The 21,321-nt window shown below is 61.0% G+C and overlaps 1 protein-coding gene across 1 annotated transcript; it reads left to right on the top strand.

Moving 5' to 3' along the window:
• Window positions 1-7: 7 nt before the first annotated feature.
• TTLL12 (tubulin tyrosine ligase like 12) lies at window positions 8-18,000 on the top strand. Its single transcript, XM_046646326.1, has 14 exons — window positions 8-291; window positions 3,858-4,033; window positions 6,027-6,225; window positions 7,081-7,240; window positions 7,326-7,459; window positions 9,745-9,821; window positions 11,067-11,183; window positions 11,268-11,462; window positions 11,878-11,989; window positions 12,816-12,967; window positions 13,369-13,450; window positions 15,174-15,242; window positions 15,848-15,986; window positions 16,567-18,000. The coding sequence occupies exons 1-14, from the start codon at window positions 79-81 to the stop codon at window positions 16,716-16,718; spliced, it is 1,977 nt and encodes a 658-aa protein (XP_046502282.1). The 5' UTR covers window positions 8-78; the 3' UTR covers window positions 16,719-18,000.
• Window positions 18,001-21,321: the final 3,321 nt, after the last annotated feature.

A 21,321-nucleotide genomic window follows, 5' to 3' on the forward strand; every position in this document is an offset into this window, starting at 1 on the left:
AGGCGGAGGGCGGGGCCGGGAGGGCCGGCGGCGGGCTGCGGCGGCGCGGGGGTGGGCGCCGGCGGGGGTGCAGGCGCCATGGAGGCCGACGCGGGCTTGGAGCGCCGGGCCGCGGAGCTCGGCAGCCCCGGCCCCACGCCGGAGGCGGCGCCGAGCCCGGCGCAGGGCCCGGACCCGGAGGACGGCGCGCGGGCCTGGGCCGAGTTCGCGGCCCTGCATGGCACGGCGCTGCGCTCTTCGGGGGTCCCCGAGCGGTACTGGGGCCGCCTCCTGCACAAGCTGGAGCACGAGGTGCGCGCGGGCGCCGGGGAGGGCGGGCCCGGGCAACCCAGGCTGCCCACCTCCATCCCCCGTTCCCGCGGGCCCTGAGGCGCCGGGGGCGGACGGCTCTGGACCCTTCCACCGGGAAGGGTGTGGTCTCGCGGCGGGCTCTTAGCCGAGAGCCGCTGGAGTGGGGCGGCAGGGAGGCCTCCTGAGGGACATGGGCGGATGAGGTCAGGAGGGTGTCGGGGGTGTTGGCGACGTGGAGAAGTAAAGAAAGGGCGCTCCAGGGCGGCAGAAGCCTGTGCCTAGGTGGGCAGGCCTCGGGGACACGCGCAACGGTGTGTGTCCCTCTGGGACGTGGGGGATGGCGTGCATGGAGAAGCGGATAGAGCTTTAATGCTGAGGGCCACGGATGTCATGATGTCTGACTTGGACTTCGCCTCCTTGGCACTTTTGGGGCCGTCTAGGTTTGGAGCCTGAGTGGCAGCCAGAGCCCTGTGGCTGTGGCCCGGATCCTCCCAGCACCTGGGCTGGGCTAGGTCTCTGCGGTGGGAACTGCAACCAAAATGAACTTTGGCTCCTGTTGTGTGCCAGGCCCCGTGCTGAGTTCTCCGCAGGCCTGAGCCCCAGAGCAGTCCCATTATACAGCCAAGGCAACTGAGGTTTAGGAAGACGAAGTGACTCGACTCTGTCAGCCTTCAGAACTGGGAGCTCTCAGCCTCTGCCTCCCTCAGGGAGAAGAGATGCCCCGTGAATTTGTGTGCCTTTTAAATGTCCGGGTCAGAGAATTCTGTCATGTTTCTGGGTTTGGTGTGAGCGCCGGGTCACCCACATTTTGCAGATGAAAGAAAACTGAGGCTGTGATAGGTGGAGAAGGAAGCTAAAGAAAAGTGAAAAGGGCTTCGATGCTTGTAAATTCTCTCCCTTTTCATGGGGACATCTCCATCCTGCTCAAGGGCCTGGGCCTCCAAGGGTCTCCCTGTGGGTCCTGCCTGAGGGGTGGGCCCTGGTTTTGGTAGTTTGCCCGGGTGCTGAAGCTGAAGCACGTACATGGCCAGGTAGTGGGGTCCGCTCCTGTCTGGGAACCGCCTCCTGGAGCGGAAACAGACAGCGGTGCAGGTGAGGAGGTCCAAGCCCTGAACCTGGCTGCTGGACCAACCCTGCCCTCTGCCAGTTTCTCTCTCTGTAAAATGGGTTTGGACCAGGTACCATAAAACACATAGTTGCCGTAAGAAAAATAGAATGTCAGTGGCACAGATACATGCCTCCGTCTTGTAACACAGTGAATTTCCTTCCAGGTATGACTTGCCCTCTGTTCTGCCAGCATTTCCTGAACACGTGCCCTGGTCCCCAGCCTGTGCTGGGGCGGGAGGGGACCCCAGCAGTTTGTCCTCGTGTGCTGGGTGGAAGGAGCACGATGTGGGAACGCCCAGGTCCAGCGTGCCAGCTTCCATGGGCAGTAAACCCGAGTCAAGTCGCCACCTGGAAAGCGGGAGGGGAAACGGCCCTGGCTCTCGAGGCGCCTGTGGGGATTGGGTGGGGTGGCATGAGATGAGCTTCAGCCAGTGCCCCCGCACATCCCCTCTGCCCTGGCCGCTGTTGCTGTGCGAGGGGCAGCCGGTGTTTTTCCATGACCCTCCCTTGCTGTTACGGGTTACCGGCAGACCTGTGAGTCACCGCTTTGCCAGACCCAAACTTGCAGCCAATGTTCTGAGTGAGACCTGCCGCAGCTACTGGCGGCCCAGGTGTGGGGGAGGGCACCCACCTGCAGAGCAGGCACCTGCCAGCCGAGAACTGGGCCCCTCGACCGCCCCGCCCCCCGCAAAGCCAATGCCCCTGCTACCTGGCCTCAGAAGAAATAAGTTCCCTTGGAGAGGACCGGGAGTGTTTTCAAAGAAATTTCGGCCTTGTTCTCTCTGAGCTAACTTCTCAGTTGTAGGACCACTCCCCTTTGTTACCTCACTATGGGCTTCTCCAGCCCCGCCATGAAGGGATGTGGTGTCCCCCCCCCACCCCATTTTGCAGCTGGGAGAAGCCAGGCATGTGCAGGCATCTGTGCCCAGGCCTTACGTAGCCCCCATGCCCCCTCTCTCCGTCAGCTTTGGGGGTGGAGGGCTGGGGATTTGGCATCCTGGGTTGAAGTCTAGGGTGTGTTTCCAGCCCTCCAAGTTGCTCTCTCCTGATCTCTAAACTGTGGGGAAGGTGGGGGCCTCCCCCGGGCTCTTTGAGGGTTACAGGGAGCCCAGCCCGAGGCTCCGTCCCGGGGAGAGCCTGGGCTGCCCCCACTGCCCCGCAGCCCTCCGGCCTGGCACGCTTTCACCACCCCACGGCCACGTGTTTAAATCCCCCATCCCTTCAACACTCACCTCTGATTGTGGCGCCTCCATAGAGCCTACCCGGCCCTCCAGGCCCCAGTGCCATCACCTGGCCCCTTGATGGCCCAGCCTCACTGGGCTCTGCCGCTTGGCTCTCAGCTCCCTGGGCAAGATCCTGTGCGATCCATTCTCACCTCCAAGGTGCCCCCCTGCCCGGCACCCACAGCTGCTTGCACCTGAATAGACAGCTGGTTTCCAGCTGCTGAGCTGGATTTTTTTTCTGTTTTTAACAGAGCTGTGAGAAGTAGGTTTTAAGGGGAACTGGCCTTTGCCGAGTCCCTGCTGTGTGCGCTATTTCATTGATTTAACGCCTGCAGCTCTCCTGGAAGGCGGGTGACCCCTTCCCAGGTGAGGCTAGTCCGGAGCGTAGTGCTGGTAGCAGGTGCTCACGGAGCACGTGCCGAGCTCAGGTTCTTCTGAGCTCTGAATGTATATGACTCGTTTAGTCCTCCCGACAGCACTCTGAGGTACATCCTAATATTCCCATTGTCTGGATGGAGAAACTGAGGCACAGAGGGGTTCAGTGACTTGTTCAGAGTCACATGGCCTGGCTCCAGAATCTTCCCCTTGCCGACTTGTGGCAGACACACTGTGCATGAGGATGGCCGAGTGGGGACCGGTCTGGCTCCAGAGCGCACAAACGGCTGCTGACTCTGTTTCACCAGCTGCACGTGGCTGGCAGTTGTCCTTTGCCAGGGAAACTCGAGGACCAAGGCCCTTATCTTCCTGGCCTGAGACCTCGGGAGATGAGGGCCAGGGCTGGTGCGGTGGCTGCAGGAGGCTCTTGGGCACCTGTTCCCTCTGGGGCACCTCAGCTGCCCTGGTGTTGGATTGGTTCTTCCGGGGAGAGTGACATTGGGGCCAGGTCTCTGGTCACCAAGGTCTTGACTCCCGTTCACTCCCAGCGTGCCCAGAGCCACCTCTCTGCCTTTGGAGACTCATCTTCCTGTAAAGGGAGGGACCAGACTAGATATAATTGGACCCACACACGCAGTCCCACTTCCAAGTATGGGTCCCGTGGGGCTAGGGTCCCTGGATCATCGATCATGCCAGTTCTTGACTGATTTCTCTAGGAGCCTCAGTTTCCCCACCTGTAAAATGGGTAGTTGGGCAATAAATAGGTCCTGCTTCTAAGGGGTTCAGTTTGACCTTGAGTCCAGGCTGTGGGGAACGGGGTGGGCTGGGTGTCCTGCCAGCTCCCATTCCTGTGGCCCCCAGGTTTTCGACGCTGGGGAGATGTTTGGGATAATGCAAGTGGAAGAAGTGGAGGAGGAGGAGAGTGAGGACGAGGCGGCACGGGAAGTGCGGAGGAAGAAGCCGAACCCGGGCGGTGAGCTCTGCTACAAGGTCATTGTGACCAACGAGAACGGGCTCCGGGCGGCCGACCCCAACAGGTAGGAGCGCAGCCGGGTGTCTGTCTGCCATGCTCAGGGCCGGGCTTCCTCTTAGAGAGAGTTCCCCGGGGCCAGCCCTGCGGGCGAAAAGCCGTGATTGCAAACACTTGTGCTTCCTGTGTGCCCAGCACTGGTCCCTTAGCCAGCCTGGTGACATGTACTTGAGGCCATGGTGTTTCCAGCTGGGCTCCAGGGTCATGTCGGCCCGCTGCTGATGGCACCCCCATGTTAGTCGCGTTTCATGCCGTCCTGAGAGCAGCCTCCCCGTGTGTCACTTAACCGCAGTGGGGTGTGACGAGTTCCGATTGTGCCGATGAGGAAACAGAGGGGAAGGACCTGTCTGAGGTCACACAGCTGGTTAGGGTGTGGGTATTGGGCCCAGGGCATCTTACTCCTGAGCCCGGGCTTTTCCGAGCACCCCTGGGCCTCTCCCCGGACCCCGAGTCTGGGTGGAGCCTGGGAAACCGTATCTAGCAGGTTCTTCCTGGGCTTTATGCCATGGAAGGAAGGAGTGTGGTCAGGCTGTGTCTTCAGATGAGAACGCTGAGGCCCGGAGCAGCCCTAGGGTAGACCGGGCAGAGCCAAGACTGGACCCCAGGCCGAGAGGGGCTGCCCTCAGCCAGGACGGGCCTGCAGGGCCCTCTGCCCAACTTTGCTGGAACTTGAGGAAGAAACTTGCTGGCTTGCGGGTCACCCGGCCCTGTGTCCCTAGCTCTTCAGGGAAGGGTCCAGCCTCCTTCCCCAGCCCGTGCCGGGGAGGGAGTGGCCACACAGGGAATGAGGGCAGCACAGCACCTCCACCTGCATGCCCTGACCCGGAACTCACGGGCCCCCTTCACGTGTGTCTGTGGTGCTCCCGCCAGGGCTGCCCCGGGGCACAGGCCCAGTGGCCACCCCAAGGAGCTCAGGCCTCTGCACCCTTCACCACACACCACCCCCAGTCAGTGTGGGGAGGGGTCTGTGGGAGTCCTGGCGTTGGTTTCGGCTCCACAGCCAGCCTTCTCCTCCAGGCCTTCATGAGGCTGCCTGGATTGCAGGCCCAGCCTCCTCCCCTCCCACGCACCTGCCGAGTCCAGCCCGCCTGGGGTGCTGTCGCCCAGGGTCGCCCCGGGTGCACCGCCTTGAAGGCCTTGCTCCGTGCACTGCAGCAAGCGCTCGCAGACGTAAGCGCGAGGCAGGAGTAAATCTGTATTCATTTTAGGACATACAAACAAAAAGTCATCTAAGCACAATAAAGTAAGCACTGCTGAACTTGCCACCAACGTGAGGACCAGAGCGTCTGTTGTTCCTCTCAGGTTGGGGACGCAGCCAGGGCCCCTCTGCCTGTGCGTTTGGGGCCTCCGAGTCCGGCCTGGCTCTGGACGGTATCCGGGCAGCCCTGACCTGTGCTGGGAGAGCAGGCCTGGCCTCAGGCTGCAGTGGGACCGCCTCATCCTCCACCACAGCCCCAGCGGGGTTGTGCAAGAGCTGGGCCGCTGGCCCCCTGGGCTCCTCCGGGAACCGGACCCTGTGGGTGCGTGAGCTCTGCATGGCAGCTCCTTTGCACATGTGCCCGGCACTGGCCTCCCGGTGTGAGCAGCCTTGGCTTTTGCTGAGTGTGGGCCTGTCCTCCAGCAGTGAGAAATCCCATTGAGGACACCTCCCGTTATGGTGGTTGCTGTACAGTCACTGGCTACACGAGTGCTGGGCGTATAGTCCGCACGTTGTATATTTTGTCTCATTTGCTGCTCATGTCGGCCCGGTCATAGGTGGTAGGTTGACATTTTAGAAACTGGAAGAGGGAGAGGACTGTGCCCAGGGCCACACAGTGAGTGGTCGGCAGAGCCGGGATCCCCACCCACGCCCACTGGTGCTGGGGAAACTGAGGCTCCCTTGGGGGCCCCAGGCCTCGTCCGCTGCCTCAGGCAGGTTTCCCCTGCTGCCTTCTTCCCGCTCTTCCCTTCTGGCCGGGCCCGCGTGGCAGCCTCATGCCCGCTATGGCCTCTACCTGCAGCATCTTCCTCATCGACCATGCCTGGACGTGCCGCGTGGAGCACGCCCGCCAGCAGCTGCAGCAGGTGCCCGGGCTGCTGCACCGCATGGCCAACCTGATGGGTGTCGAGTTCCACGGCGAGCTGCCCAGCCCCGAGGCCGTGGACCTGGTGCTGGAGGAGATGTGGAAGTTCAACCAGACCTACCAGCTGGCCCATGGGGTGAGTGGGCAGCTGGGCCCCAGGGGAGGCGGAGGACAGACACGGACATAGGCCTTCACCAGCCTGTGCCATCAGGGCCGGTCGGGGCGTGGTCCAGGAGAGCCCCAACCAGCTTGGGGAGCTTTACCCCACAAAGGAGCAAACTCATCTCCCATGGCCCCTGGAAACCCCACGTGTTCCATGTGGCTTTATTGTGGGTCTATTATTCTTCGCCTTGGCGCAGTCAGCACCGGGACCCAGGTGTCCGAGTGGCTTTGAGCTCAGAGGACACAACCCTGTCTCAGACCCTTAGACTTGGGCCCAGTGGCTCAGCTGCCTCTTTCCTGACAACTTCTGGTGCTGTCACCCTCTTAAAAGCCCTCTGTGGTTCCTCGCTGCCTTCAGGAGAAGAGTCGTGTCCCTTTAGCACGTGTCCCAGGCTGTCCTCAGCTCCCGCCTCCCCAGACCAACCTTGCAGTCCAGCCCCTCGCCACTTTTAATTTGGGAAAATACAAAAGTTTCTCCTGATCTCAGCTTAGACATCGCCTCCTCCAGGGAACCTTCCCTGAACTCGAAGTCTCCGCCTCCTCCCTGTGCCATATACACAAACCACACACATCTGTGTCACTCCTGGGCTGCCGACCTTGTTTCTGTGCGCCTCTCCCACACAGGCGGTCACACTGCAGTCTGCTGGCCTTTGTCCTGGTCTGCAGGGCAGGGCCGCTGTCCCCGAGGCCCTAGGTTAAGGGGACTAGGGGTGCATGTGAGAGATGCCCCAGGCTCAGGGAGTTGGGCGTAGACGGGTGGAAGGTGCATGGATGGAAGAGACAGCGAGGGGGACCAGTGGTCACAGGTGGCTGTGTGCTCTGTCCACAGACGGCCGAAGAGAAGGTGCCGGTGTGGTACGTCATGGACGAGTTCGGCTCGCGCATCCAGCACGCAGACGTGCCCAGCTTTGCCACCGCCCCTTTCTTCTACATGCCCCAGCAGCTGGCCTACACGCTACTGTGGCCCCTGAGGGACCTGGACACGGGCGGTAAGTCAGACACCCACCCACCCCAAGGAGGGGCCCGGCCCCGGCTTCTGGCCACCCCCTGACGGGCACGCGTGTCTTGGTGCAGAGGAGGTGACCCGGGACTTTGCCTATGGAGAGGCAGACCCTCTGATCCGGAAGTGCATGCTGCTGCCCTGGGCCCCCGCCGACATGCTGGACCTCAGCTCCTCCACGCCCGAGCCGCCCGATGAGCACTACCAGGTGTGACCCTCCATCTCCGGCCCAGGTGGCTTCTGGAATGTTCTCTAGCCAATCACCACATGTTACTGAATGCCAGCCAGCTACTGTGGGAGGTAGAGAAGAGTTTGAGAGCATCTGAGAGACAAGGGGCTCAGAGCCCAGGGAGTGAACCTGAGCTGCCTGTGGCCACACATCTTGGGTGCCAGCCCCCAGCCCAGACCCCAGCTGCTGGATGCTGGGGACCGTTCTTTCAGAGGCCGGGTGGAGCTGGGGTGCTGGCCGTCACTGTACTCTTCCTCATGGTCGGGGACTCCTTGCCAGGACTGGGGGACAGTGGGCCACGCTGCGTGGCCATGAATCCCAGCTCAGTCCCGTTTCTTTACCTCCTGACACCTTCCTCACTGGGGACCTCGTGTCACTGTGTTCAGACACTGTATGGTACTTCTTCCAGCGCACAGTAGGCCCTCAACAAGTGGTTGTCATTAGTGTTACATTGTTATAGACGACAAAGGTGCTTTCAGTCCGTGGGCAGCCTTTCAGTCGGCCCGGCAGAACCCGCTTGGCCCACCCACAGGTGCCCAGCTGGTGGTGGGAGTTGGGGTTAGTGAGGCCAGGGGCAGGGGGGAAGTGGAGCCTGTAGTTAGGGCTGGGCAGGGAGTAACACCACGGCCTCTGTCTCCTCCCTCTCCTGCCCTCTGACCTCCTGCCACCACTTCCCGTTGGCTGGTACCAGTGGGAAACCCGTCGACGAGAGCCTGTGCTTAGCACTTTATGGGCACACTCTGCTGTAATCCTTACAATGTTAGGACTTACGGTCCTATGTTTGCCTTTATTTTATTGAGGTTGAGGAAACAGGCACAGAGAGGTTAAGTAACGTGCCAAAGGTCACACAGCTGGTGGGAGAGCTGAGTCCAACAGCAGGGGGACCTGATAGTTCGTGGGCAGAGGCTATATGCTTTGCTGCACTGTGTTGAGGCTCCCGGCCCCCACTGGCACATCTGACGCTCATTGAATGCCTCAGAGGGCTGTGGAAGGAGCAAATGAGTTAGCTCGAGTTGGAGTGGGGAGCGCAAAGCAGTGTTAGCTGGTGCCGCTGACGGGAGAGGCTGGGCTGTGGCCGTGGTCCTGTTGGCACTTTTTCCCGTGAATTCCATCTAAGCCAGTGGTGACTGAACTAGCCATGCCGAAAACTCGGTGGTCAGCCTTCTTGACTCAGACTGTGTGTTGGAGCCCGGAGTCAGGTGCCCACACCCAGGGGACGTTTGAACGTGAGCAGGTGCAGAGGGGCGAGGCTTGGGGACAAGGACTTCCTGATCTTGGGGCGGTTCCTTAAAGGCACAGGATTAAAATTAGTCTTTTTCCTTGGGACGCCCTCTGCTGGGCAGGAAGAGGAGCTGAGAGGACAAACTCGGCTTATCTGAAACGTTGGGTTGTCCATCAGGATCAGCCTGGGCCGTGGGGTTGCCTGTATCAGTCAGCTATTACCAGGTAACAGGTGGAGTACCAACCCTAGCAGCTCAGAACAGCGAGCGTGTATTGTCTTATACACTTTCCGTGGAACAGGAGTCGGGTGGGGCTCAGCTGGAGCTTCTGGCTCGCAGCCTCTCCCGAGGCACAGTCAGGCTGCCCGCCAGGGCCGCGGCTTTAGAGGCCCCCTAGGGCCGAGGACCTGCTTCCACGTGGTGCACTCCCACGCCTGCAAGGTGGCGCTGGCTGTTGGCGGGAGGCCTCGGTTCCTCACGTGGGCCGCTCCACACAGCTGTTGAGTGTGCTCACGACGTGGCGGCTGACTTCTGGGAGAGCGAGCGGACGAGAAAGCCAGGAGGGAGCACAGGGCCTCTGAGGAAGGAGCAGTGTCGCTGCACTTGCTCTGTCTGTTGGAAGCAGCTGCTTCGGTCCAGCCCACACTCCAGGGGAAATGAGTTAACTCTGCCTTCCGCAGGAAGTGTCAGAGTCTGGGCACGACCAGCCCCTTGGGGCTCCCCTAGAACCTGGCAGCCACCTCCCAGGACGGGCTAGGCACCTTCTCAGCCTCCTGTGATCGGAGGTAGCACTGAGAAGATTTAGAACGATGTTTACATTCTTCTTTTGACGCAAAACGAGCTGCTCAGCCCCTGAGGGGCCTCGAGCCCCAGAATCCCGGGGTGGGGTGGTCAGAAGGCTCTGGGCGCTGCGAAAGGCTCGCCTGCGGTCTAGGTCTGGGGGAGCCCTGAGATCCTCAAGCCCTGACATGCCTGGATGGGGGGCGTGTGTTCACTTGCTCCCTTTCTCGGAGGTCTGTTTCACCCCCGGTGTTTTCCTTCTAGGCCATTTTGGAGGAAAACAAGGAGAAGCTGCCACTTGCCATCAGTCCAGTGGCACATCCCCAGGACCACGTCTTCAAGTGCGTAGCCCCGCTGAGCTCTGATGACTCTCCTCACACCCCCCCAGCTCCCACAGCTCCTGGCTCAGGGTGGCACTCCGTGAGTCCGCTGTCTTCCTGGCGGCCTGGAGTGATAGAAATGCCCAGGGAGAGCCTTATGATTGCAGAGAGAACGCTGTGACAAGTGAGGGCACGAGCCGGGGGTGTGTCCATCTGGTCCTGGAGTGAAAACACAGTCGGGCCTGTGCACACTGACCTGTCCCAAAAGCAGGAGCCTGTGCTGACAGCGGCCTGCTGGGCGCCTAGGACGGGCCCCGGGCTGCCAGGATGGGCTGTTCCCAGGCTTCGGCAGGTGTGGGCTGGCGGGTTACGTAAGGCCAGGCGGGCAAGCCCAGGCTGGACCCCGGGTGGAAGCAGATGCTCCATTTTACGGTGAGCAAGTGGAGTAGAGCAGATGTGGAGCAGGCTCAGAGGCGCATCCCAGCCCGGCCAGGGCAGCCTGACCTCTGCTCCAGTGGGAGCCCCGCCCTCTGGCTGCCCAAACCTGGTCCAGCTAGAAACAGGCAATATGCTTCCCTCCGCCCCTTCGTCCAGGTCCTGGGCTTTCCCCGCCACGGGCCCTCCTCTCGGCCTTCCTCCCCTTCCTGAGGCCACCACCCCAGCCCAGCAGCTTTTCCTGAGGCCGCTGCCCTGCATCCCTGCTCCTCGGGGTCCGATGCCTCACCGAGGCCTGCTTAGCCCTGCCCTCCTGCCCCACCTGAGCAGACCAGCGCCTCACCTCTCTCCCTCCCCTGAAACACTGTCCTGGGTTGGGCCACCCTCCTGCCCTCATAGTCAGCTCCATGGCTTTAAAAGTGTGGCCGTCTCTGCCACCCTAGCACACAGGCTCCCAGGCCCTGTCCTCGCCTCTGCCCAGGACTACTGTGGACCAGGCAAGGCGAGCACCAGCAGGGAGTGAGGCCTTGTCCAGGGCACTTGCCTTGGCCACGGGCTCCCTGCCGGCCCCTGTGGCTCTCCGAGGGACCAGCGTTCTTAGTGTGTCCCTGGGAGATGGTGGTGCCAACCATTCTCTGTTTCTGTGTGGGAGGAAGGAGACCATGGTTGTTAAACATACAGGTTATCCCGTTTCATCCTAACGAGTGTGAGGTGGGTCCTGTGGTCCCATCTTACGGAGTCGTAGGGTCCAAGTGGCCCCCTCACTCACAGACAAGCAGAAGGCTGGCATCTGAGCCTGGTGTCTGACTCCAGGCCGGCCTCTCCCGGCAGGGTCTACACGGACATCCAGCAGGTGCTCAGCCACCTCACTCACCCCCGCTTCACCTTCACTCAGAACGAGGCAGACGCTGACATCCTTTACAACTTCTCGCACTTCAAGGATTACAGGTGAGCCGTCTCCCAGCCTGGGCTCGGTGACCGGCCACAGAGCCCCTTGCCACTCCCTGACCCATCGTGCTGCTCGGCCCACAGGAGGCTCAGCCAGGAGAGGCCCAACGTGCTGCTGAACCAGTTCCCCTGCGAGAACCTACTGACAGTCAAGGACTGCCTGGCCTCCGTCGCACGCCGGGCAGGAGGCCCTGAGGGCCCGGCCTGGCTGCCCCGCACCTTCAACCTGCTCACCGAGCTGCCCCAGTTCGTCAGCTACTTCCAGCAGCGGGAGAGGCGGTGAGTGCCTCCCCTGCCCCCCGCCGCCACCCTAGCCCCCTGGGGAGCCGTGCGGGCTGAGGCTCCTGCATCCATCACACTCCTGTGGCTGCCACCCCACCTACACCTGTCCTCACATGCCCAGCTTGCTCCTTAGCTGAGCACCTACTGTGTGCAGGCCGCTGTGCTGGGATCCATGGGCACCAAGCCTGGCAGCCAGCTGTGGCGATCATCCCTGTCTCTACTTGGTCGGTCCTTCTGCCTGGAGCATGGCTCCCTTGGCTCCGGCAGACTCCTCCTTATTCCTCCAGCCCCGCCTCTGACATCTCTGTGACCTCCCTCAGTTTTCTGGGTTCCCCTTTGTTGCCACAGTCCTGGGGAGACATTGCCTGGGTGAGTGGCCTGAGCACAGCCTAGTGGTCCTCTCTGCCCCCAGGGGTGAGGACAACCACTGGATCTGCAAGCCCTGGAACCTGGCCCGCAGCCTGGACACCCACATCACCAAGAGCCTCCACAGCGTCATCCGGCACCGAGAGAGCTCCCCCAAGGTGGGCTCGCATGCCAGGGCAGCTCAGCGCACCAGCCGCCACGAAGAGGCGGGGCAAGGGGACTCTGGGGTCAAGGACCTGTGTGGGCAGGTTCAGGGTCAGCAGTGACTCAAGGTCACTCAGCTCACGGGACTCTGCAGCCCCCACCCCCGCTCCTTCCGCGTGCTCGCCAGTGGGGAGTCCCATGTGACAGTCCCGGTGAGAGGCGGGAACCCTCAATCAGACCCGTCCTGGGTCTGTCTGACCCCAGAGCACCCACACAGGCTGCACCTTGCATGACTGCCCAGCAGGAGGGAGGTGACCAGGCCGGGGAGCCCCTTGGGGCCTGGATGAAAGTGCCGTGGTGCACGGGGCCGGTCAGAGGCTGTGTCCGGGGGAGTTGCAGGATGCGAGATGGTGCGTCTAGGCAGGGGCCGAGGGAAGCGTGCCCGGGGCCCACCACTGGGGGGTTTCCAGCAGTGGTGTGGGCGGTCAGTGGGTCCACGGCTGAGAGTTTGTGTTCAGTTTTCAAGAGCTGAGAACTGGTGGGCTCTTTCCTGCAGCTAAGGTGAAGGTCTGAAGATAAAGAGCTTGTCAGAGCCTAGAGCAGGGTGTGAGAAGGCAGAGCAGGAAGCAGAGCTCGGGCTGTGGGTCCCTCTGTGGACAGCAAGACGGGAGCGGACCCTCGGGCGGGAGGGCGGGCAGTGGGAACCACCTGGCTCCCCGGGTTGTGACCCCATCTGGACGTCCCACAGCCCGTGAGGACGGGCGAGCTCGGTGCCTCCGGGGGCTCTGTCCTGGCCTGGGGGAGGTGAGAGCCGCCCTGAGCCTGCGTCTGTGTCCTCAGGTCGTGTCCAAGTACATTGAAAGCCCTGTCCTGTTCCTTCGAGAAGACGTGGGGAGAGTCAAGTTTGACATCCGCTACATCGCGCTTCTGCGGTCGGTGAAGCCCCTGAGGCTGTATGTCTATGACGTGTTCTGGCTGCGGTTCTCCAACCGGTAACTGAGGACCCCGGCCAGGCCTGGGGGGCTGTGGGGGGGCCCTCTCTCATTCAGGATCGAGCTGGAGCCGCTTCCCCACCAGGCACCCAGCGGGTGCCCCTGCCGAGCCGGGTCCTGTTAGATGCAGGAATTCTCGCCCTGCCCTGTCGCGCCGCACAAGGGGCATGAGCGGTCCTTGTAAAGCAGGCACCAATGCCTGCGAGTCGCGACGACATGTGTGGACCTACAGGGAGTCCTCACAGTGAGCGTCACTCACCGACTCAAACCTGGGGGCCTGGGGCCACCCTACTCGCACCAGCAGGGAAGCCGGTTCCCGGCCGGGCAGCTCCCATCACCTCTCCCGCTCGGACGTGGTCATGCCGAGGACCCACTTGGGTGTCTGTCTGCTCGTCCTGCAGGCCCTTCGCACTCGACGACCTGGACGACTACGAGAAGCATTTCACTGTCATGAACTACAACCCGGGAGTGGTGCTGAAGCAGGTGGGTGCCTGGCAGGGCCTGGGCAGCAGTCCCTGTGGAAGCCGGCACAGACCCGGACCCCCCGCCACCGGCTTGTCTCCTGGGCAGGCTGCGTAGATGGTCAGAGGAGCTGCCTGCTGCTACCCGTGTTATCTGAGACAGCGCCCCCACAGCTCTGAGGAGCACACGCTCTGAGATAACCGGGGACCCCAGGCTTCCCCAGGGCCCACAGCAAGTCGGAACAGAGTGGGGTCTCAGCCGGGAAGCTCAGACTGCCTTCTGGTCAGCACTCGCTGAGCATGAGTGCAGGTGGGGGTGGGGAGGCGCAGAGGTGCATGTCACATGGTCCCCATGGTAGGCTGCTGCTGCTAGCCTGTGACCCCGCCTGGATCAAGCATCCTCTGTCTTCCCCACACCATCTGGGCACCTCAAGCCAAGGGGCATTAAGACAGAACTTTCTAGGTGAAGGTGTCAAACCCCAACTGGCCAGCACTGCCCCGGGACACGTCGGCACAGCCTGGGCAGAGGCAGAGGCAGGCTCTGGGTGGAGAAAGGAGGAATGGAGAGACAGGCCACCTGAGGCATTGTCCCAGAAGTCCTCTTCCCTGCTGGTGGGTTAATGGCTGTTTCAGGCAACCAGTAAGTGGGCGCACCCCCTCTGCCCCCTGCTGGACACTGGCCCGCAGGTGGCCTTCTCTCCCCTCCCTTCCTCCAGGTAGTGGCTCTCTGAACATGGTGATTGTCCTTACCAGGTGTCTCTTGAGTCTTTTCAGCTTGAGGATGTCCCGAAACAATTCAAAATGATTGTTTTGCATAATTAAGCTCTTGTGTAAACAGGATCCTATTGAACAAATTCTTCTGTGGCTTTGTTTTTTTTGCTGCACGTCATGTTTTCAGATTCGTCATTGTTGCTAAGTGTAGCTGCAGGTCATTTCTGTCGCTCTCTCGGGAATGGACGTTAGGTCATCTCTGGTTTTTCTCTCTTAGTGAGCGGCTGCACTGGACGCTGTGCCCAGTGTGAGGCGTCCTCTGGGGCGGGGGCTCCGTGGCTGTGCTCGTGTGCACCCCACAGGGGCGCTGCTGCTTGTCGTGTTCCCAACCTGGACTGTGTTGAAGGCCCGTCCCTAGGACGCCGAGTCCTCTCCAGGACCCCAGGGAACCCTCTGTGAAACGAGTGTGCGAGTCACGTTTCCTCTGAAGCCCCCGCACTTGGGGGCACATCCCGCAGGGCATGAACCTGGGGCTTCCGTAGGGAGCCCAGCCGGTCATTTCTGGGAGAAGCCGGAGCTGACTGCCCGCTCGCTCAGGTGTGTTTGGCCTGAGAAGCTCGTCCATCCTGAGGCACTTTTGAGCGGGTGCCAGCCCTGCCTCCAGGGCACGTTCTGAGACAGGTGTGGTGACACGTAGACCTGGGCCTCACAGCCTGCCGAGACCTCAGCATTGGGTGCCTCACTTGAGTGTCACAAAGTAAGTTTGCTGGGCAGGGAGCGTTGTCCCATTTTACAGATGAAGACACTGAGGCTCTAAGAAATGAACCTGCTTGTCCAGAGTCACACAGAGATCCAGAGCTCAGACTCAGTCTCCTGCATCCTGTTTGTGCCCTGAGGGGTGGGGCCGGATAGGCTGCTGGCGCTGACCTGTGGCCCCAGCGGGTGTCAGGCTCCACGTCAAGGCAGGGCAGGCTTCCCCACTCCCTGCCCAGAGGAGGCCTCAGGCAGCATGTGATGGGCCTTGTCTGCCGCAGGTGCACTGTGATGAGTTCATCCCTGAGTTTGAGAAGCAGTACCCAGAATTTCCATGGAAGAGCGTCCAGGTGAGTCCTGAGCAAGGCTGGAGGGGCCGGGGCTTCCCCCGTGGGCAGACGTGGTTGGGAGGATCCTGCCTCCTCTGGGTGTCCTGCTTCTCCTTCGGGGGCTGTGGAAGCAGACGGTTGGGCTGAGATCCCCCTCCTCCCACCCTGCTCCCCGCTCCTGTGTGGGGTATTGTGGGAGGGCTCCTCAGGGGTGCCCTGCAGGGCATTCAGGGCACCTTGGGACAGCCAGATGGCAACACCTTGCCCGTCTCAGGAATTGCAAACCTGAGGGGATGGCAGGGACACAGCTGGAGATGCAGGCTGGCCTCCGTGTCCTGAGCGAGCATCTCAGGTGCCGCTCTGCGCCCCTCGGTGCGGAGGGGAGCCGTGGGGGCTCCCGGGCGGGACACACAGCAACTTCTCAGTAGGCGAAGGCAGACTGAGAGGGCAGGTGTCAGACAGAGGTGGCTGTGGCCAGGGCTGGAGACATGGAGGATGGAGAAGGAGGGGGCCGAGGCCCGGGAAGGGGCAGTGAGCTCTGTGTTGGGCAGCTGCTCTGGGGAGCGGGTCCCAGCGTCAGAGCCAGGCAGCCCCTGACCCTGCCCCACCATGTCCCCGGCCCCCAGGCCGAAATCTTCCAGGCCTTCACGGAGCTGTTCCAAGTGGCATGTGCCAAGCCACCACCCCTGGGCCTCTGCGACTATCCCTCGTCCAGGGCTGTGTATGCCATCGACCTCATGCTGAAGTGGGACAACCGTCCAGATGGTGAGGGGGCTCCCCTACCCCATAATCCAAGCTGCCCCCCTCCCCACTCACTCAAAGCCGATCATCCAGCTCGCCGCACACCAGCGCCCGCAGGGGACAGAGGGGGGCGTCACTGCTTCCTTGCCCAGTCAGCACTGCCCGGGTGGCCCTTTGCCTCGAATTAGCCGGGAGACCGGGGTCTGGGGAGGCCCACTGTTAAGGGGCCTGCAGGGCAGGGACAAGCAGGAAGCGGGTGGTGTGAGGAGAGAACTCACGAGGAAAGGAGCCGCGTGTGAAATTTGGAGGGGGTGGGCAGCCCTGGCCGGGCCACCCTTGCTTCCAGAGCGTCGGGGGGTCGAGCCCACTCCCTGCCGGCCCTGCACCTCTGCCGCCTCTTTCCAGCCAAACTGGACGTCTGAGCTGGATGTGGTGGCCCACGGTACTCCTGGGCGGGAGGCAGCTGCAGTCTTTCCCCTCGAGGAGAGGCTTCGGGCCAGGTCCCCCAAGAAGCCAGGAGACCTGAGTTCGAGGCCCTCCCTGGCCCTCACGGTCCCCAGCCCACCCTCCCGGGAGTGAGATGCCCTGTGCTTTCGTGTCTCAGGGAAGCGGGTGATGCAGCCGCAGATTCTGGAGGTGAACTTCAACCCAGACTGTGAGCGAGCCTGCAGGTACCACCCGACCTTCTTCAACGACGTCTTCAGCACCTTGTACCTGGACGAGCCCAGCAACTGCCACGTCACCCGCCTCGTCTAGGCGCTCGCCAGCCCTGCTGCTGTGCTTGTGGCTGGATTCCGGCCTCAGTTCTCTGAGCTGCTTCTGCACCGTCCCCATCCCCTTCCCTCCAGGGGCAGCCTCGCCCGCCTGAGCCATCGTCCCAGCTTCAGACCTTGGAGGCTCAGGGTCCTCCTCCCCACCAGGTCAGGAGCAGGGCCAGTCACAGTGTCCGCGGGGCTGAGTGCCAGGGATCGGTCCCCCTCCCTTCACCACCGTCTCTGGGGTGATTGCTTCATCTCAGCCAAGGGCTTTATTCCAGAGAGCGTGGTTCCTGGGCTGCCATGTTTCCCAGGGAGTCAGCAGAAGAGGGGCACCGGGGAGCATGACGAGGCCTCCTCAGAAACGAGGTTCCGGGAGCGAGGTATCCTCAGAACCAAGCCCGAACCTTAACGGGGCAGGCCGGCTTCCCCAGAGTGTCTGCTGGTGCACTGTGGCTCCCCCGGAGCCGGGGTCAGGGTCCCAGAACGCCCTGGGGAGCCTGCTTGCCAGACCCAGCCTTCTCCCCTCCAAGCTCGGCCAGAACCTTCACCAGCAAACCTGAGAGGTTCCGGGGCAGGAAGGCCACCGCCTTCTGTTGCTGGTGCCTTTCCCTTTGGCGAAGGCGGCCTGTCCTCTTGGTCCCTGTGGTCCCAGTGGCCTCCCTGCTCGCTGGGCACTGCAGTGGTTCCCGCCCTCATCCGAGGTTGGCTGGGACACTTTGGCAAGGAGGGCGAGGGGACACATGGGCGGCAGAGCACCTGGCGGTGGACACCACGGAAGACGACGATTCCAGGGAGAACTTTATGTTCGAGTCAGATGCCCTCTTCCCCTAGAGTCTAGAGTCAAAATGTTGGACTTTGTTACTTTTTCGTTTATGGGAGGAAAATAGAAAATTCTCATTCTTAATTTTGTTCCTGAAATTTGGAGTCAGATGCCAGCATGTTCCATGTCACCACGGCACGCCTGGGCCAGCTAACGGGCAGCGGGCGGGCCTGACTCCCGGGGGGGCTGCCTGTGGAGCCTCCTGTGTGTCGAGGGGTGGGGGGGTTGTTTGTTTCATTGTGAAGCCAAGAGTGATCCTTGTGACAAAACTGGATGGAGTGTGCCTCCCATCTCTGTGTCTGTTTGGTGTGTCTGTCCCTCCGCGCTGGTTAGCAGAGCCTCAGCCAGGTGGAGGTGTGGAGGGCGGGCCCCCTCGTCTCTGGTTTCCTCCCTGGAGAGCTGCTGGCCTCCCGTCCCCTCCTCTGGTCCACTTGTGCCGCAATAAAGTCTGCCTTCTGGACTTGCGCCTCCCTCTCCCTCGGGGGCCCTGGAGCCACAGGCCTGGCACGGTGTGCCGGCTGCTTTCCCTGCTGGTTGTCAGACAAACCCAAAATATCAAGATGTGTGCTTTGATAAAAGGGAGAATAAGAAGATGTCCGGGCCTCTGGGTCCCCATCTTAGTCCGTTTGGGCTGCTGTAAGAAAATACCATAAACTGGGTGGCTTCCACTGTGGGAATTTCTTTGTCACGGTCTGGGGGCTGGGGGTCCCAAGATCAAGGGGCCAGCAGACTTGGTGTCTGGTGAGGGTGATGAGGGTCCTCTTCCTGGTTCGTAGTCAGCCGTCTTCTCGCTGTGTCCTCACATGATGCAAGGGGCTAGGGAGCTCTCTGGGGTCTCTCTTGGGAGGGCGCTGATCCCATTGGTGAGGGCTCCACCCCTGTGACCTGTTCACGTCCCACAGGCCCCGCCTCCTGAAGCCATCTCATTGGGGGTCAGGATGTCAGCATGTGAACTTGGGGACAAACAGGCGATAGCAGTTCCCCAGCCCAGAGTTTGATTTCCCAGTGCTGGTTCCATTTCAGAGCGGGACGCAGAGAGGACAGGCGTGGAGCTGAGGCCATCTCATCGTCACAGCCAGTGCCTGGGAGGCTGGGTCCTCGTGTGAGCCCTGAATCCCGGTCCGGCACTGACGTCTGGGGGCCTCAGGGATGGATTCTCTCCGGGCCTGTCTCCTCATCCTGGGGATGGGGACGGTAGGAGACCCTGACTGCTCACGGGGCAGCCGGAGGGTCCAGCCAGCTGATGATACGCATGGATGCTGTTGGCCAGCACAGTGACGCCCCTGGTGGTTTTGGAGGTTTAAAGGTGAGGAGGGCAGAGGGCCCCCCACACCCAGGCAGGGGCAGAGAGAGCATCCCGACAGGCAGCTGCTTCTAGGAGCTGCCCCACAAGGGGCCTTCCTGTGCCCCTCGGGACGGTGCTCACGCCAGCTGTGCATCCAGACTCCTACTGGGGACGGTGCTTCTGCTTGTTCCTGGGTCCCTTAAAACCCCATTGCATAGGATCCTCCGAGTGGGCACAGCCAGCCACTAGGGTCAGAGGGCCACACAATTAGCCTTTCCTTAATTATAAACAGCTTTTCCCCACTTCCAGATGTCCTTGCGCCTCTGATCAGCAAAAATCAGACAACCTCCCAAGGAAGGCCATCAAACGGGGCCTCCACCATCCCGGAGGACCAGACCGCTCACCGCAGTGGCGAGTTATTATCCCTCCAAATGCTTCCTGGCACTCATCTTCACCTGGTCACTTCATATGTTACAAATTCATCAAAAGCCAGAATTTGTAAGTGTCGGACATTTGGAGTTGACTGGAGGGTCCCAGTAGTGCAATTAATTGTGCCAAAGTTCTACAGGGCCACCAAAAAAATCCAAAAAGGTGGAGCTTGAGATGCTGATGGTGAGATTGAGAAACTGCTCTCGATGATCATGGCCACGTGACACCCACACGGCCGCTCCTTCACACAGAGGCACCCACACAGCAGAATCTCACTGCAGGATGTGCAGGTGTCCCCTCGCTGAGTCCGGAGTCCCCAACCACGACATAAAAGTGCTCAGCAAACTCCCAAGTCACTGCTGCCTCTGTGCTGACGAGCCACCGGCCCGGCCCTCCTGGGCTGTGTGAACGGCCTTGTCTTGCATCCTTTATGGCCAGTCGGCCGGAGAGGGAGGTAAGTGCATGGATTTAAGACGACCTCCACCGCGTGAGGCAGCCCCAGGCGAGAGTGCAGACCAGGAGGACTCGATAAATCTGTGAGGTGTGGATTTTCCTAAACCAAGGCAGAAACTGTCAGAACCCTAAGGTCCCTGGTGGATGGTGACAGCTTAGAAAAGGAGAGAAGCCCGTCCAGTTATGAAGAACAGGGGAAAGCATCGCAAGGAAGCCAGCAAACGAAACAGCAAAATGCCTCCTCTTGCCCATGCATTCTTGTGGCCGTGCATGTTGCAGGATGTATGTGGGAGACTGCTGGACACAACCAAACCCATGGTGTATGGGACGGACAAACAATAGCCTGCAGGCACCACTGAAAAGACTCCTCGGGTACACGTAAGCTCCCCGTACGGTGTCTGCCTGCATCACTTCAAGGCACCCGACCGTCTTGGAGAACTTTAGAAATAAGTTGATAAAAAGGATGCGCGGAGTCCCCCATCTGACTCCTCTGCTCTGATGAGCCTCAGAACCGCGAGGAGCTGGCCGGGGGCTCAGCTAAGTGCTCACGGCTGCTGTGAAGCTGCTAGATTCCTGCAGAGCCTAAATTCCATCAGGCATCAAATTCCAGCGTGCTGAGTGCAGGCAGGGGAGGTGACAGCCCCTGAGAGAGCCGCCCCTTCTCTCAGAAGGTCACAGTCAGCCGTCTTTGCTCATCTTCTCCCTGAGCTCTGTAACGTTGGGTCACCTCCGAATGTGAGGACAGGAGGACAAAGGAGGCCAACTGAGAGGGGACGAAGCCGAGAACTAAGGGTTAAAAAATGTTCTACAGAGCAAAACCTTGGCACAGCTTTCTAACTGCCGCTGTGCACGCTCAGCATAATCAACTGTTGTTTAAAACTAAGCGGGTCGTTCTGTCCCTCCTTAGTATGGGAGTGAGCGTCATCCCAGGAGGTCAAGGTCCGGATGTCAAGATTCAGCCTCACAAGGCCAAAAGCGGGCTAAAGATGCAAACTAGCCGGAAAAGTCCAGACAGTCAAGGGAAAAGCAATTCAGTCTTCAAGGCCAAACGCAGGCTGGTGGGAAGGCACCAACCCGCAGGACCACACAGCCCCCACCCCTACCTAAAACCCCGGCACGTGCCCCCTGCCCCTACCGAAAACTCCAGATAAAAACCCCTACCTTTTCCCTCCCAGGAGGTGACCTGAGTTCTAATTCCCACCTCCTCATCTGGCTGCTTTTCCTTGCCCCAGGCCTGGCATTTCCAGTTTGAGGCCCTCCCGTGTGGCAGGTACGCCAACCTGTGTTTGTGTTCGGCAACAGAGAGAGGCAGCAAATTCACGGCCTGCCGGAAAGCTGTGAGATCTCTAAATGTGAAAATTTTGCTAATTCAAATTAACTTATTCAACGACCAAAAACAAAATAAACAGGCAACGAGAAAGCCAGTGGGTTGGACCAGCCCTGGTCCCAGGAGGCTGCGCTGCAGAGCGCGGCCCAGGATGGGGGGCTAACAGCAGGAGAGGCGGTTGTCACTCCAGCCAGAGCCTCATGCAAGACCTCTGCCAGCCTCACTTCCTCCAAACAGCCGTCTGGAGAGGTTGTAAGTCACTTAATTCAAAGCTGGGGGTGACACCT

Source organism: Equus quagga, chromosome 19 (genome assembly GCF_021613505.1).
Source record: "Equus quagga isolate Etosha38 chromosome 19, UCLA_HA_Equagga_1.0, whole genome shotgun sequence".
In the NCBI taxonomy this organism is placed as follows: Eukaryota; Metazoa; Chordata; class Mammalia; order Perissodactyla; family Equidae; genus Equus; species Equus quagga.